We start from the raw sequence: 15,623 nt of genomic DNA on the forward strand, positions 1-15,623 counted from the left end.
ATGCCCCCCTTCCGATATGACATATATTGCCCCCACAGTAGTATCTGGTTCCTCTGTCAATACTGTTTCAGGCCCATCCTATGGTATGTAACATATTGGCCAGTATGTAATCCCACCTCCTCCCCAAGTTCTTCAAAATCTCTAATGGTCCCCTCTTGCCATATGTCCCCTAACGTTACCAGCCCCACCGATTCCCAGTAGGTTCTGATAATCACCCTCAGCTGCCTATCCCCTCCTGCTAAAGCAACCAGCGGTACTTGCGGGGAGCATGGGAATGGGTCCCCCATCATCCGACGTGCTCGACGCCACGTTTTCCACCCCAGCAACATCATCCCAGGGCGCTCCTTCATATCTGACTCAGACAACCATATCATTTCCCTTAAGTAAAATGGGGTACAATCCTGCCCAAACAACCTAATTTCAGGGGTCACGTCGTCGGAGAGCCAGTTGGCCACATATTGTAGTTGACCCGCTACATAGTAGACCTCAAAGTTGGGCAGTTTAATACCCCCCCTTTCGTAGAAGTTCTGCAACTTCCACAGCGCTACTCTATTCCGGGTACCATGCCATAGGAAGTCCCTACACACACTATTCAGTTTAGCAAAAAACTTCCTGGGTATCATATATGGGATGTTACTAAAATAATGTAAAGTAAAAGCCTAGGTAGGACCACCATCTTAAGCATTGCCCCCCCCCCCGTCCCATCATTGCTAGGGGCAACTTCTCCCAAAACTTCATACATTTCCAGATTTTCTCAATAGCTACATCAGTGTTGTGCTTGTGTTCCTCTTCTGCCGTGTGATACACATCTATACCAAGGTAACGGAAAGAACTAGTCACCCATGGTATCTGTAACACCGGTAGCCTTTCCACAGGGGTCCCCTTATAGCTACCTAGCAGGAATATAATAGATTTTTGAGGATTCACCGCTATGCCGGATAACCCCGCATACTTCTCCATCACTTCCAGGATATATTGAAGATTTTCTTCCGGGTATTGCAAGTATAGTAACAAATCATCCGCATATAAGGATATTAGGTGCTGCTCTCCCCCAACCTCAATACCTATCGTATCATATTGTTGCCTGAGGTATATCGCTAGGGGCTCCAGGGCTAGAATGTAAAACATCAGGGACCAGGGGCACCCCTGCCTGGTGCCTCTACTAAGCTGCCATCTCTCCGATATTACTGATCCCGTTCGAACTCTGGCTAGCGGCTTGCTGTATAGCATTTTCGCCCACCTGATATAACCCGGCCCTACTCCGTATCCTTCCAGGGCCGCCAGCAGCCATGTCCACTTAACGGAGTCAAAAGCTTTTACTGCGTCTAGGGATACAATCGCCATTTCACCTTCATTCCTATCCACCCATTCGATCACCCGGTGGAGTCGCTTATGGTTGTGGGTAATATTCCTATTCGGGACATAGCCCGTTTGGTCTGGGTGGATTAATTTGCTAATTACTCTCTGCAATCTGTTTGCCAGAACAGCCGTCAATATCTTGCTGTCCTGGGTCAGCATCAACAAAGGCCTGTAGGAGCTACAGCTATGCCCCGGTTTGTTGGGTTTAGGGAGCGGTACTATGATCGCTTCTCTGAGTGACTCCGGCAACCCTCCCAACTCAAACGCCTCATTAAGCATTTCTAGCATTGGGGGGGGAGCTCTTCTTCTCTATATACTTTATAAAATTTGCTAGGGAACCGATCTGCTCCTGGGGTCTTACTGGTGGGCAACTGCCTCACAACCTCCTCCAACTCCTCCAAGGTAATTGGTGCATCAAGCTCTTCTCTTTCCTCATCACTTATCTTGGGCAGTCCTATATCTTCTAGTGTTTCAGCTATCTCCTCTTGACTGCCCCCCACCTTGTCTCCGTATAGCACCCTATAATAATCAGCAAATTCCTTGTTGACTCCTTCCTGGGTGTCTACTACCTCGCCATCTTCTCTAGTTATTGTCCTAATCGGGGGTCTAGGTTTCGCTCTTGTACAGCCCCGCTAAAAGCCTGCCCGTTTTATCCCCTCCCACGTGCTGTCTTTCTACATACTTTTTATAATTGAGGTTGCAGAGCCTTTCCCAGTGTTCCGCACACTGCTGCTGTAGTTTAAGCACTAGCTCTGTGTCCACACTGCCATTTTTTAATGTTCTTTCTAGTTCATCTTCTACTCTTTGTAGGTCAGCCAGAACCCCACCTTGCAGGCCCTTTGACTTGGCTATGGCTACTCCCCGCATCACCACCTTAAAAGTTTCCCATAGTTACCCGCCGAGTCAACACTACCAGTATTCGTTTCAAAGTAGTTAATGATCTCATCTCTTATGTCCTCACGAAAGACCGGATCTTTGAGTGCCTCCGCTTGGAGGTGCCATGTCGGGATCCGCGCCCTCGGGGTGCAGTATTGCCACCCAAGGACCAGGGGCGAGTGATCTGAGAGGACCCTCGCCTTATATTCTATTTGAGTGCTCTGTCATTACATCCGGCGTGGCAAAGACATAACCCAATCTCGTGTACAGCTGCTGCGGGGCTGAGTAGTGCGAATATTGCCTACCATTAGGATGTTTTGTTCTCCACACATCTACCAAGCCAAAATAATCTAGTAACACCTGCAATGCTTTGGCCGCTGGGGTGGGCCTGTCAATCCTGCTATCAGATCTGTCCACCTTGGGGTTCATTACACAATTGAAGTCCCTGCCCCAAATAACCACGTTTCCCACATACATACTAAGGTTGGTCCACAGAGTTCTGAAGTATGCCGTCGTGTTTTGGATGGGGGCCTGCGTATTTACGATGCATACCTCTTTGTTCTCCACCAGCCCTCTCAATATAACCGTCCTCCCATCAGTTTCCACCACTTCCTGTAGTAGCTGAAACTGGACGTGCGGCGCCACCCAGACAAGCACTCCCCTAGTGTAAGCAGAGTACGATGAACCCACCACAGTCCCTTTCCATTTTTTCCCCACTAGCTCCAGTTTCTCCCGCGTCGGATGCGTCTCCTGTAACAGTGCAATGTCTATCTTTTGCCTTTTCAAATACAGCATGACCTTATTCCTCTTCATATAGCTGTTAAGTCCCCTGACATTCGACGTTAGTATCTTAAGATCTCCCATAGCGCGTTGGTATCTTCCTCCCACATTTCCAACCAAACCCTCCCAATTATGCTATGCAGATACAACCCTCGAGCTCTTCCATGTAGGCTCATGTTTGAACTTAAACTCCCCATAACTAAGTACACCCCAAACTTCCAACCTCCCTTCCCTCCCCCCACCCATCCCTTCCCCAACAACGCCCTCCCCAACTGTTGCCCAGCTTCATCCCTGGATCTCAGGCACCCCCACATCTAGCCCCGTCCAGCACAAGCTTATGCTCAGGGCTCAGTAGGGTGAAGTCGCCCTAATGGCCACTTAACTATTAGTATTTCGGGGGTGGGTTGCTTCCATCCTGTTGCTCCTATTTCCAAATTTATTACGCATTGTTAACCCTTTGCAGCTTCCAATTACATTTTGCCCACTATATTCCAGTCCATGCCGAGCACAGGGCCCGAATGCTACCCAATGTTCAACCGGTCCCGCTTCTCGGTATAATCCGGTACCCCCTCCCACTTACCCCCTCAATGTCCGTGGCACCAGTTCTTCATTCGTCCTGTTCCTGCCGGTCACGGTCCACTTCTTGTTCCGGGCAGCCTTGCAGATCCAGCCACGTTACCACCTCCTCAGGAGTGTCAAAAAAAAGCGCTCTGCTCTTATGTAGTACCTTCAGCTTTGCCGGATACAGAAGCATGTACTTGATGCCTGCTGCTCGCAGCCTCCTCTTGATGGCCACGTAGCTGTATCTCTGTCTCTGCACCAGCATCGTGTAATCGGAGTATGCTGTAATGTTGGCGGATGCTTTCTGTATTGTTCCGCCTTTACAAAAATATTCCAGGATCTTCTCCCTGTCTCTATAGTTCAAGATCCTCGCAATGATGGGTCTCGGCGGAGCCCCAGGTCGTGGTTTCCGCATTAAGGCGCGATGCGCCCGCTCCACCGTGAATCTCTGCGAAAGCTTGTCTGCTCCTATTTCCTGTAGGATCATGTTTTCCACGTAGTTTGTGGGGTCTTGGCCCTCCTCCCCCACCGGCAGGCCGACCACCCGTATATTATTTCTTCTCGCTCTTCCTTCCGCTTCTTCCACCTGATTTTCAAGGTTGGCAACCTGCTGTTTGAGCATGTGAACTTCCTTAGCATTATTTGTGCTGACATCAGTATTGGTCTTTACAGCACTTTCCAAACCATTTGTTCTCTCCGCCAGCCCCCTGACATCTTGCCATAACAGGGCAAGTTCAGTTCCTACCGCATCAATTTTGTTCTCCAGGGCTGTCTGTAAGTCCGCCATTGCCGCGCCCCATTTAGCGCTCAGCTCCGTTATAGCCTCCAGGATCTGGTGCTTATCTCCTTCTGGGCCTTCTTCCACAGTAGTTGCAGCCGTGCTCTGCCCCGATGTAGGTGGTCCTCTGCGTTTTCGCAAAGACCTCCATCGTGGGTTGTTTGGTCTTGGTTTTACCGATACAACCTTGTCCACGTGTCTGGCTCCTGCTCGGTGCTGTTTAGTTGTTGTTCGAGTCGTTGGGGTCTCTGTATACCAACCTACACCTATTGCGGCACATGAAATTGTTATTCGGGTGGATTGTAACTTCCCACATCACAATTTCCTCTGTGTCTGTGCCTATTGTCAGCAGGGTGCTGACTTCTGCATCCCTGATGCTTCTTTCTGGTCTCTGTGCCTATCAAAGGCTGGTGGTACATACAAGGTGCGTATGCCCACTTACTGCGTCTGCAGGCCGCAATGGTTGATCTAAGCAGCATGTGTGTCCCAATCCTTACGAGGCCGCTTCACGGTCCATCAGTGTGATCCTTTGTTCAGGGTCGGTCGCCATTTTGTTTCGGACGGTGCAGGTCTTGACGTCGCTTGTTTTGTGCGTAGTTGCTCTTCCACTCCTTGGTGCGGCCTCGGGATATAATCCCTGCATGCCCGTTGCTTCCAACCTATTGTGGGTACGTTGTCATTCCTCTTGTACGTTCAGTGTGTATATCGTCCCGGTTCAGTGGGAGCACCAAGGACGTGCCACCGATCTCGTGGCCAGTTAGCCCGACACTGCATACGTCCTCTCGTCAGCCCGGGCTATTCGTGAGCTTCTCTCGGGTATTCGGCCGCTCACCGTTCCATCAGCTGCTGCACGCCTGCCGCCCGTTCACTACCCGCCTGGCACCCGATTTCAAGTGCCGCCGAGGGTCTCTTTGTGTTGGCGCGCCGCCATCTTGCAATCAATTACGCCGCTCCCGGATCTGGACACAAAGTAGCCTAACTCCCGCTACTGTGTCCACCTTCTCCCGCCGATACGCTCATCTGCTGCCTGAGGTATTCACGCAGATACAGTATCTTTTTCCGCTGGAATCAGCCGTCAACACATGCGCTTTGCTTCGGATCAATAAGTCGGATCACGGAGCTCCAAGGAATCGCAGCCTACTCCATGGCTGCTTGGCCACGCCCCTTTAATCTTATTTAACCTAGGTTTATCAGCGTAGGCCAAGAGACTAAAACATACATACTACACAGATCCTATCTTTTCTTGTAATAACACGCTCTTGCAATGACTGACGGAAAAGGCCACAAATATATTTCTATTTTGATTTGATTGGTGAAATTGACAAATGCAACCTTTTTGAACATTGCAAAAAAATGGGGTTTTGATCGCAAAAAGGGATTAGCTTAGGGCTAAGAAAATGCATATATTATGAATATATTCTAACAATTCCCACTGTTTCCTCCCCTGGTTACTTGTAGACCACATTGCTGGCAATTGTCCTTCCTTCCCTGTTCGATTCCCCACTCCCTTTTTTTCTCTGCTCCCTAACCTTGTTCTTCCGTTCCCTAACCTTGTCCTTCACCCTTTGATTGTAAAGTGCTCCGTTGCTTCCCAAAGCTAGATCCACACTCAATAAATACCCTAATAGTAATAGCTACTTCTGAAACATCTAAATGATGGAACCAAGTCAAAAACAGCCATGCCTTATTCATCCAGATTTTAAGGGCTATTGTTCCAAGGGTAGGGAGGGGCAGGTTTAATTAAATGGCTGTGAATGCTGTAAAACTGCATGTTCAAGAGGAATCGATCATTGATTGATCTTCGGGTGAAAAGAACTTGCAGAATGAGAATCCACATGTTTTGTAATCCTGAGGGTGTTTGTGTCAGGACGTAGTACACTCAACAAACTACTAGTGTTCATGTGACTAACCTGCAAAGTCACCATGCAGGAACCTATACTTAAGTTCTGCTTACAGTTGAGGCGTCTCTGCGTGAAGGCCGTACACACCAAGATACTCATTTTATTCCTACGTAATGAATGCATGATGGTCCTGAAACCTCGGTATAATTGGCATCTTTCTAGTTTTTGTTGATACGGATTCTAGTGCCAACCTACCTGGTTATCATTGATAATTGCGTAAATTATGGGAGGGGAACAGGGAACGAAATTCATCCCTCTTTTTGCACTGTCATTACAATTAATTTGTCAAATGAGTAGTTTGCAAATCCCATCTCTATAATGTATGTAAAGTTGTGATTTGTTCAATCTTCTCTAACTCATTTTAGTTGTTTATACTGTATGTGATTTATAAATTGTTTGAATACATTTGTATAACAGTTTGATTTGTTTCGGTTTCGCTACATCTGTCATTTCCATCTTGAAGATCAAGTAATCTGATTTCTTTGTCGCTGACGTCTTCTATGCAAATTTTCACAAGTATGATGAAGTGCACATCATTTCTGTACAAACCTTTTTTAATTTAAAAATAAAATGTTAATGTTTTCTGTTTTGGTGGCAGAAAAAAAAACAGTTATGTTAGAGAGGAGTCTGAATCGTGTCTCTGCAGTACTTAGAAGAGATGGGGAGATTGGGGGAAGGTCCAAGTACTTTTTTCTAACAGTAATAAAAAGCAAACTACCTATTGTGCAATTGCAAAACTAGAAAAATAGGTGTGTAATACCTTTTTGAGAAGTGAAGTAGGGGGTATCCTGTGTGTCCATCTGTATACAATAAATGTTCATTTTTCTTTTGTAGATCACTCAGAGTCTATTAATCATTTGATGATGATGGGAAATAAACCAGAGGAATGGTGGAATTTTTTGCTTAAGGCAGAAAAGAAAGGCGACTCCAGCGGAGAGCCAGATCTGCACAACAAACTTATGACCTTGTACAGCAGAGCAGTGACTGTTCTCCCATCGGAAGAGCATAGCTCAAATGAGAGCTTTGCCAGGATTCATGTTAGATTTGCTGAACTGAAAGTGTGAGTATTAATGTGTGAATATATAATTATTGCAAGTTTTCTGAATTATGAGTGAAGTCCTTTTGTGGAAACAATCCATCATTTTTGCAATTCTTTGCTCTATAAATTATGGCCTCGCGGGGAGGGGCTAATCAGTTTTAAGTTCTGAATAGTGTTAGAAAATAAATACTTACCAAGCCAAATATATATTGGCAATTGAATCTTGCCAACCCGTAATCAGGTGGGGCAAAGTTAGTGAGTATTCCAATTTTGTACAGCAGATTAAGGTTTTAAAGTTGCATAGAACTTAGATTCTGCACATTGTATTGAGGCTGCCTTGCTGCCTTTACAATCTCAACTTTATTTCACAGATGTGAAAAAGTTGAACACATTTATTAATCTAGGATTGGAGTAAAACACAGAATTCTTTTCACACAATAATGAACATTCCAAAGTTGTTTGGATTCTTAACAAAGACGAGACAGGGAAGAGGGAGCCACTAACCAGAAACACTGACTTTTTCAATGGATTGTTTTTTCCCGCAGATTCCTCATCAGGTAGATATACCTTCCAGCATCAGCTGCTCAGAAAACATTTTAACAGCGGGGTATAGTGCACTTCGACTTTGCGGTGGAGCCACCTTGACTCGATGCAGTGGCCGTCGACTCGGATGTGAAATCGGTCGTCATACAAATACTATGGGCCTCCATACCGGGCTCCATTACCGGGTTCCTGCAATGGGGACTTACCGGGTCATTCCGACATAAGAGGACCCGGTAAATCCTCCTTGCTGGAACCATTCCCCATTTGAGCCCCCTAGGGCTCAATGGGAGTGGGGAGGGAGGTAACAGCGGGCACATGTTAACTCCCTCTTCCCAAAGCGGGACCCGGAAAAGACGTCTGGTTTTACCAGACGTCTGATCCGGGTCCCGCAAAGGGAAACTCTTAATCAGCGCGCCCGTAATGAAGGGGGCCGGTCCCGTACCGGCCCCCTTCATTCCGGGAGCGCCAGGGTCGTAATGAGGCCCTATGTCACTATGCCCCCGTACCTCAGTTCCTTTTTTCCACGGTCAGCATGCTGCTTGAGGAATGACTCTTGTGTGAGAATTCTCAGTTTTTCACTCCAGTTGTTCCAATTAGATGTTTTAAAGTGTCCATTCCCAAACTGTCGGGTTTCAAGACGTGCACCGACTGCCGCTCTAAGATGTTTCTGACCCACCTGAACATGATCTGTGTGTGGTTCCTCGGCACAGATCACCCCACTGATGATTGCTGTCCGTGTCAACCAATGGACCGAAGTCGTTGCGGGAGGGGGCAGCAAAAGTAAATTTGGGGCATCCTCTGTCAACGTCACCGGCCTGGTCGACGACTGTCATCCGAACGCAAGAATGAGAACCCTCACTCCTGAGAAAGTGGACTCGCATCACAAGAACGCTTAAAAGAGGTCACACTCCAAAAGCTATTCGTTGTCTTTCTCTGCTCACAAGAAGCATTGCCATTGACTCCGACATGACTCACTCATCCGAGAAGTGAGTTGGGTCCCACGGTCTTGAGTACATCAAAAGCTGAATGGAAGAGTTTACGAAGCAAATGCTCCAGATGATGGAGGGTACTGCGGATACAGGGAATCCTTGGAAGCAGAATGCCAGGGAGGTCCCTGTTGCGCCCGGTGCTACCAGTGCCAAGGAGACCGAGTAGAGTTTGGCACCTTTGGGCCCAACATCAACTACTGTCAAGTCTGCCATGCCATCAAAGCTGCATTCGGCGCTGACGGCCCCGGTGACATCGAGGTCGCTCTCTGTGCCGATATTTAAAAAGTCGTATATCCCTGAGTCAAGAAAATCGTTCTTCGACACAATGGCCTCCATTTCCAGAGATGATTGGGACCAGCCTCTCAATTTTCAGCCTGTTCCAGGAGGATCAGGCAGTGACACATTTTTCACTGATCAGACCTACCTCATCGACTTGTTGTAAAGCCTACATGATGCCAGTGGCATGGGATGCCTCCGCCGACCTGGACACGCAACAGTCCCAACCTTATGGCCATGTGAATGCCCAGTATCAAAAGACAATGAAGACAGTGGCCAATGCCTTGGGCTTGTGTGCGCCTGTGTTAAGGATTTCAATCAGGCGACACACACCCTGGTCTGGGCCTAGTCTGCAGCGCACGACTGAAATGCTTATCTTTTATATTGATTCAATAATGAGATGGTACACCACTCATATCACACCCCCTTTTCAAATAACCCAGGTCACAATGGATCATGAACCAAGCTGGTTGGTAAAATACAATATTTATTTCTTTATTTTAAAATTCAAAAGAAATCATAAAATTTTTAATATGGGGCACCAATCACCAATGGGGGTGATCATAACAATAGTAATGTAAGCAATGCTTTTAGTTTAACCTTCTATTGACACATATACAAAACACCAGGGAATGAAAGCACTTTTTAATTTTAGGAAAGATGGCACTCAAGTTAGGATTTCCCCCTGCAATGTTCCCTCAACCCACAAATAATCAATTCTGAATGGATATGAAGAAACCGCAGGTAATCGGCAATAAGAAAGCTGAACACGGAATTCAAATCCGACCTTCCATCCCCAAAGAAGAGTGAAAAACTGATTTGAAACCCTTGCAATGTTAAAAATGACACTCTGGAATGGATGAATAAAATAATGAATGTGTGTAAAAACCTTGAAGCAGATAAAATTCTTCACTAAAGAAACAACAATGTAAAGGTACAAACAAACGCAAGCAATGGATTAGCCAGAGCATACAGTTCGAAAATGAGTGGAAGATTTAAAACCGTTTGCAATCAAAATGACACGTTGGAAACTTTACAAATATTTCCATTTTCCGTGTAAATTTACTAAAGCGGTTTCTTTGAAAAACGGGTGAAATATTTTTTGGGTGGGATATAGCTATAGATCACAGGTACACTTATGAAAGTGAAAGCAAGTCTCTAGCTGATAAATTGAATGAATGAGTTATGCAAGATCTAAGAAGGTGCACTTTGAGTAGTTAAAGGCGCGAAAAAGGAAAGAATCAGTTGTGGCAAGAATAGTTTTGCTCTACACTAGTATTCAGGCTAGGCCACCAAGAAGGGACACAGTAAGCTCCAAGGTTGATTCACAAGTTCAACCCTCTCTCCCCAGCGCCCACCCTGGAGGAACCAGTCCGATCACTCGGAATAGGATTAATTGCTTAGGGTTTCACAAGACAAAAATAACAAAGAGATGGCACTAGCACTAGAAATCAAGGCAGAGTTGCAAGAATGATTGTGACGGTTTGAACAAGGTATTAGGATAAGGATAGGGTGACTTAAAGGGTGGGGATGAGAACAAAGACAAGATAGGCTATGGGTTTAGATGGGGTGGCTTGATACTCACAGTCCACTTTTTAGTTTTTGGATTTTGGACCGTCAACGGTCCTGGTCACTACACTGCAGGGCTCCTGGCAAACGGCTGGGCAGTTCTGGTGACCGGGTAGCACTTCTGGACTGGCAATTCTGGTCACTGGATACCATAGGTCAGCACGATGGCAGCAGCATGCAGTGAGTGGCAGCAAGCCAGGCTGGATCAGGATGCCAAAGGTACCACAGTTTTCCCCTTGTTAATGGGAAATTGAGTTTTTTTTTTTATTTTTTTATATGGTAGGCCTTGCTGGGAATGGGATCAGCACTGCTTAGACCCTGGAGTAGGATCAGCAATGCTTGGCCTTGTTGTTGGTCTGGGTCAGGATGATGACTGGTACAGGAACGCAGTGCAGGAAATCGGGAAGAATGTGTGTCTAGAGTCTTGTCAGGGACCCTTATTTATAGTGCATAATGACATCAAAGTATAGGCTGGGCAGGGTTAACCAAGCACACTCCTAAACTACTTGTATTGGGCAGGGGTGTAAGTCTCCGCCTTGCTCTCAACTGGTTGGATTTTCAAGGGAACGATGTCAGATTTATGGTGAGTTTTACAATGTCCAAAAATGCCCACATTTACTTTACTTAAAATCCGATTTTACCAAAAACAGACATTTATACAATTGCAATCTCTAAGTAAATTATATACACAGGTTACATATTATGTGCAGCACATATCGGTCCAATCCTCAAGTCTTTGGGACCTTGTTTTGCCGTTCTGATACATTTTGGTAATTTTAAACATGAAAGATTTGGTCTAAAATTCCATAATTTTATACACAGATGTGAATTATCCCAAGGGATGTATGTACAAAAGTGTATGGTTGCAACATTAATACTTTTCGATTTATCCTCAATACTTTGCCCTTTCTGTCCCCAATGTGTCAGTGACTTCTACCATGTCTCAAAAGAAAGCACAAAAAATCATTTTTAAACTGACATTTTTACAATTCTTCAAAGTCTTGCTGCAAAGATAGAAGTCTTTAAAGTTTATTCCTGAAATAGTCTTTGGGACCAAGTGGAAGACTTTGTTCCTCTGTCCTTCAACTGCTGACAACTGTCATTTCCTTTAGAGCATGGTTGGGGGTTCTCCCTTGAGTGAAGTTATAATGCCCATTCACACTTCAGACTTTTTTCCCTGGGAGCTTCATTGTTTGGGCCCCCAGCAGAGACAAGTCTGTTCAACCCTGTAATTATCAGGGGATTGTCAGTATCTGCTGAGAGAGAGCCCTCCTTTTGATGCCACCCCTCCAAGCAGAAAACCTGTTTTTCAACTTGCAGCTCCAGCCACCATAGTTTTAATCTTTAATTTCTGATCTTAGATCCAGAATTAAAGCAAGCCGGTTGCATAAAATAACCCATGTTATATAGTCTCACCCCTTCATATTGCTAAGGACTGGCAGGCTTTCATTCACCAGTGTGCTGTTCCAAAGCACAGGCATTTGTTTTTCTTTAATTTGCAAAAGCTCATTTATTTACACGTGGTGCAGCTGGCCTTTCCTTCTTGAATACAACTTTTCATCTCCAGCAGCTTGACACACTGTCTTGCAGCTATAGTTATTCTCTTGAATGCTGGATTTGGTCTGCAGCACAGATACATTGACACAAGATATGGCTCAGCTAGTTAGTCTCTCTCTGAACAGCTGAGTTTTTTGGATACTTTTGCAAAGAAAATTAACGTGTTTCCCGTGTAAGTAAAGTTCCTGGTTGGCTTTTTATTTTTTAGAGTTGGTTTGACTGGGTTTGTCAATCCAGAATTATGCTTGTTTTTTCTGAGGCACTGTTTATTTTTGAAACGGAGCAGAGTGGTTACAGGTTAAATGGCATCATAACACTGCATACATCTTACCAAATCCCTCAGTCCCTTTGCCCCCACACCCTATCCTCCAGCGCCCCCATCCGATGTGGGGTCTCAAGAGCTTGAAATTTCCAGTCCTGCATTGGTTTTTTCTTCTGGCCGAGAGGCTTCTGTCCCCTCCAGGATCCTCTTAGTGATGCAGGGTTTGAAGGTCAAGGCCGGGAACTTTCTATCATAGTCCAAAAATTGTTCCCAGATATCCTGATGCGGTGCAGAAGTCCGGTTCTGGCAGTGGTTATCTTTTCTGCAATTAGGATGTCCCACATTTTTCCCGACCATAGCGTCATAAGAGGTCCTTCAGTCGATTTCCATGTGCGGGCAATCGCGATTCGCGCTGCCAGTAGACATTCGGTCAGCAGTTTAGCTTTTCTTCCCGACCTGCGGTAGCTCCTTGGGACCGGCGAGCCCTGGAGGATAGGTTCGAGTTCGAGTGGGATCATCACCTGAGTGATGTCTTCAATCGTAGTCAAACAGGGTCTCCAAAAAGGTTGAGCCTTAGGGCATGACCACCACATGTGAAAAAAGGAGCCTGGTCGCCTGCAGAGTCTCTAGCAGGCAGGGCTCAGGGCCTGATTCATATGGTGAAACTGCAGGGGAGGGTAATACCAGCGCAGTAGGAGTTTGTACGCGCATTCCCTATTTGTGATGCAGGAGGATGATGAGTGGATTTGTGTCCATATGTCGACCAAGTTTTGGTCTGTCAGTGGATGCCCCAAATCTACTTCCCACTGTGCCATGGCACGCGTCTTGGAGGCGAGGAAGTCGCCTAGGAAGCGTTTATATAAGGCTGAGATCCTCCCACGGGCTGGAAGATCTTGCAGCGTTAGTTTGAGGGAGGAGGGGGTGCGTGCTGCTGCCTGAAGGGTTTGAGGTGAGTGCACCAGTGGCGAAACTGAATGTAAGAGAATTTGTCTGATTCTTCGAGCTGAAAGGTTCCTTACAGTGTTCGAATGCGACCTTCCACAAAAAGTTGGCCCCGTGATTCCAGGCCTCCCGCAATCCAATTCCTGAAGTTGTGGGGGTTAGTTCCGGGGAGAACAGGGGGTTCTTGAAAACTGGAGAAAAGTGGCCCAGGCCTCTCAGGATCCTTTTGCATCGTCGCGCCCAATCCCAGGTGCTCAGTGTGTTTGGTAGAGAGAAGCAGGTTGTTCCAGCTCTGCCGTAACAAGGGTGGTATATTCGGGAGAAAGCGCAGGCGAAGGGGCAGTCGAGATTATTTTATCTCGACCCATCTAGGGCGTCCGGAGATCATCAGCCAAGCATGGGTGTGGGCTAGCTGAGCTGCTATTGGTAGCAAGGGGTTCTTGAAAACTGGAGAAAAGTGGCCCAGGCCTCTCAGGATCCTTTTGCATCGTCGCGCCCAATCCCAGGTGCTCAGTGTGTTTGGTAGAGAGAAGCAGGTTGTTCCAGCTCTGCCGTAACAAGGGTGGTATATTCGGGAGAAAGCGCAGGCGAAGGGGCAGTCGAGATTATTTTATCTCGACCCATCTAGGGCGTCCGGAGATCATCAGCCAAGCATGGGTGTGGGCTAGCTGAGCTGCTATTGGTAGCTCTGTAGGTTGGGGACCCCCCAGCCCCTCCAGCCGTGCGCTTCCGAGCATCGTTTTCAAGGGGGATTCTAGCTTTCTTGCCTCTCCAGATAAATTGGAGCATTTTTTTTCTGGCGCCCCTGAAGGGTAGCTGGTGGAATTGTGACGGGTAGGCATACAAGAATCTAGGGAGAAGGTTCATTTTACTTGCCATGATCCGCCCTATCAAGGAGATCTCTTGCGATGCCCACCTCTTCAAGTCACTCAAGTTCACAAAAAAGTGGGGTGGGGGGAGTTTGCATGGTATACTGTCTTAGGGTCTGCAGGGATTTGGACTCCAGATAGGGAATCATCTTTTCCTTCCATTGGATGGGACATAGTGGGACCAATCTGAGGGCCTTTGATATTTACATTGGCTCTGATCCTCTGGGCAAAGGATTCCATAGCTAAGGCAAAGAGCAGCGGGGACAGCGGGCATCCTTGCCTAGTCCCACAGGTTAGCAAGATTGGATTGGAGAGGGTGCCATTGATTCTAAGAAGGGTTTTTGGGGATTGATAGTTGGTCAAAATCATCTTCTGGTATGCGGGCCCAAAGCGGAAGGCTTCAAGGGTTTGACGCATGAAAGCCCAGTCGACCCTATCAAACGCCTTAGTGCCGTCAAGGGCCATTGGCACCAATTTTTGGGAGTTGCGGACAGTGAGGTCAACCAGATCTAGAGCTCTGCAGACATCTCCAGTGGACCTATTTCTAATAAAGCCTGATTGGTCCGGATGGATTATGTCGGGTAGAATGGGTGACGGGCAGTTAGCCAGAATTTTAGAATAAATGTTAGCATCAATATTTAGCAAGGCGATGGGTCTGTAGGAGGCCGGGTCTTTGAGGTCTTTTCCCGGTTTGGGTAGCAATATGGTAGGGCTTTTTAATCACAGTGGCTTTAAGAAACAGAGGGAATTTAGCGTCGCATTTTTTTTTAAAGGTGAAAAGGGTTTTCTTTTCAATGGATATTTTGGCTTTTGCAGCAAAGCAACGCTCTTTTTTCCACTTTCTTCCACTGGCAATCTCCTTTAATGTGCCCCCTGGTTCCATCCTGCACCGATTTGTGTTTGGCAGGACGGTGCAGCCATTTTTGTTGTTGTTGCAAAATGCAGTTTTGAGCGACGGCACTCACAGGAGCCAGCGTAACCCTTTTGTGGTTGTTTCTGCACAAATGCAGCTTAGTGATGTCGGGTGATGCCGTTGAGAGGGTCAATATATCCCACACCTGCAAAACCGCTGTCCGCTTACGAGCTCACAGATATTCTAGAAGCAGGTCCACCCAATGAGCGTGCAATGACTTTTCAATGTGGACATTTCAGACCCCATTGATGGAGGTAGACTCGGAGTTGATGAAAAAATACAAACCTGCGAGGGGAGATCCCATATGCTTGTTGACTCACCCTATGCCTGAGGGTTCGTGGTTCAGGCAGCCACAGTGAATACTAGGCCATCCACGTGGACCTCCAACTTACCAACTGACAGTCGAAGA

The 15,623-nt window shown here is 46.6% G+C and overlaps 1 protein-coding gene across 6 annotated transcripts in view; it reads left to right on the plus strand.

The window, feature by feature from the left end:
- TTK (TTK protein kinase) overlaps positions 1-15,623 on the plus strand; it is a 1,085,566-nt gene that overhangs the window by 65,873 nt on the left and 1,004,070 nt on the right. For all 6 annotated transcript variants that reach the window (XM_069606303.1, XM_069606306.1, XM_069606304.1 and 3 more), the window contains exon 3: positions 7,090-7,315. In XM_069606303.1, coding sequence (XP_069462404.1) covers positions 7,090-7,315 — 226 coding nt within the window. The remainder of the gene's footprint in view (positions 1-7,089; positions 7,316-15,623) is intronic.

Source organism: Ambystoma mexicanum, chromosome 4p, assembly GCF_040938575.1.
Source record: "Ambystoma mexicanum isolate Mex_15411 chromosome 4p, UKY_AmexF1_1, whole genome shotgun sequence".
Classification (NCBI taxonomy): domain Eukaryota; kingdom Metazoa; phylum Chordata; class Amphibia; order Caudata; family Ambystomatidae; genus Ambystoma; species Ambystoma mexicanum.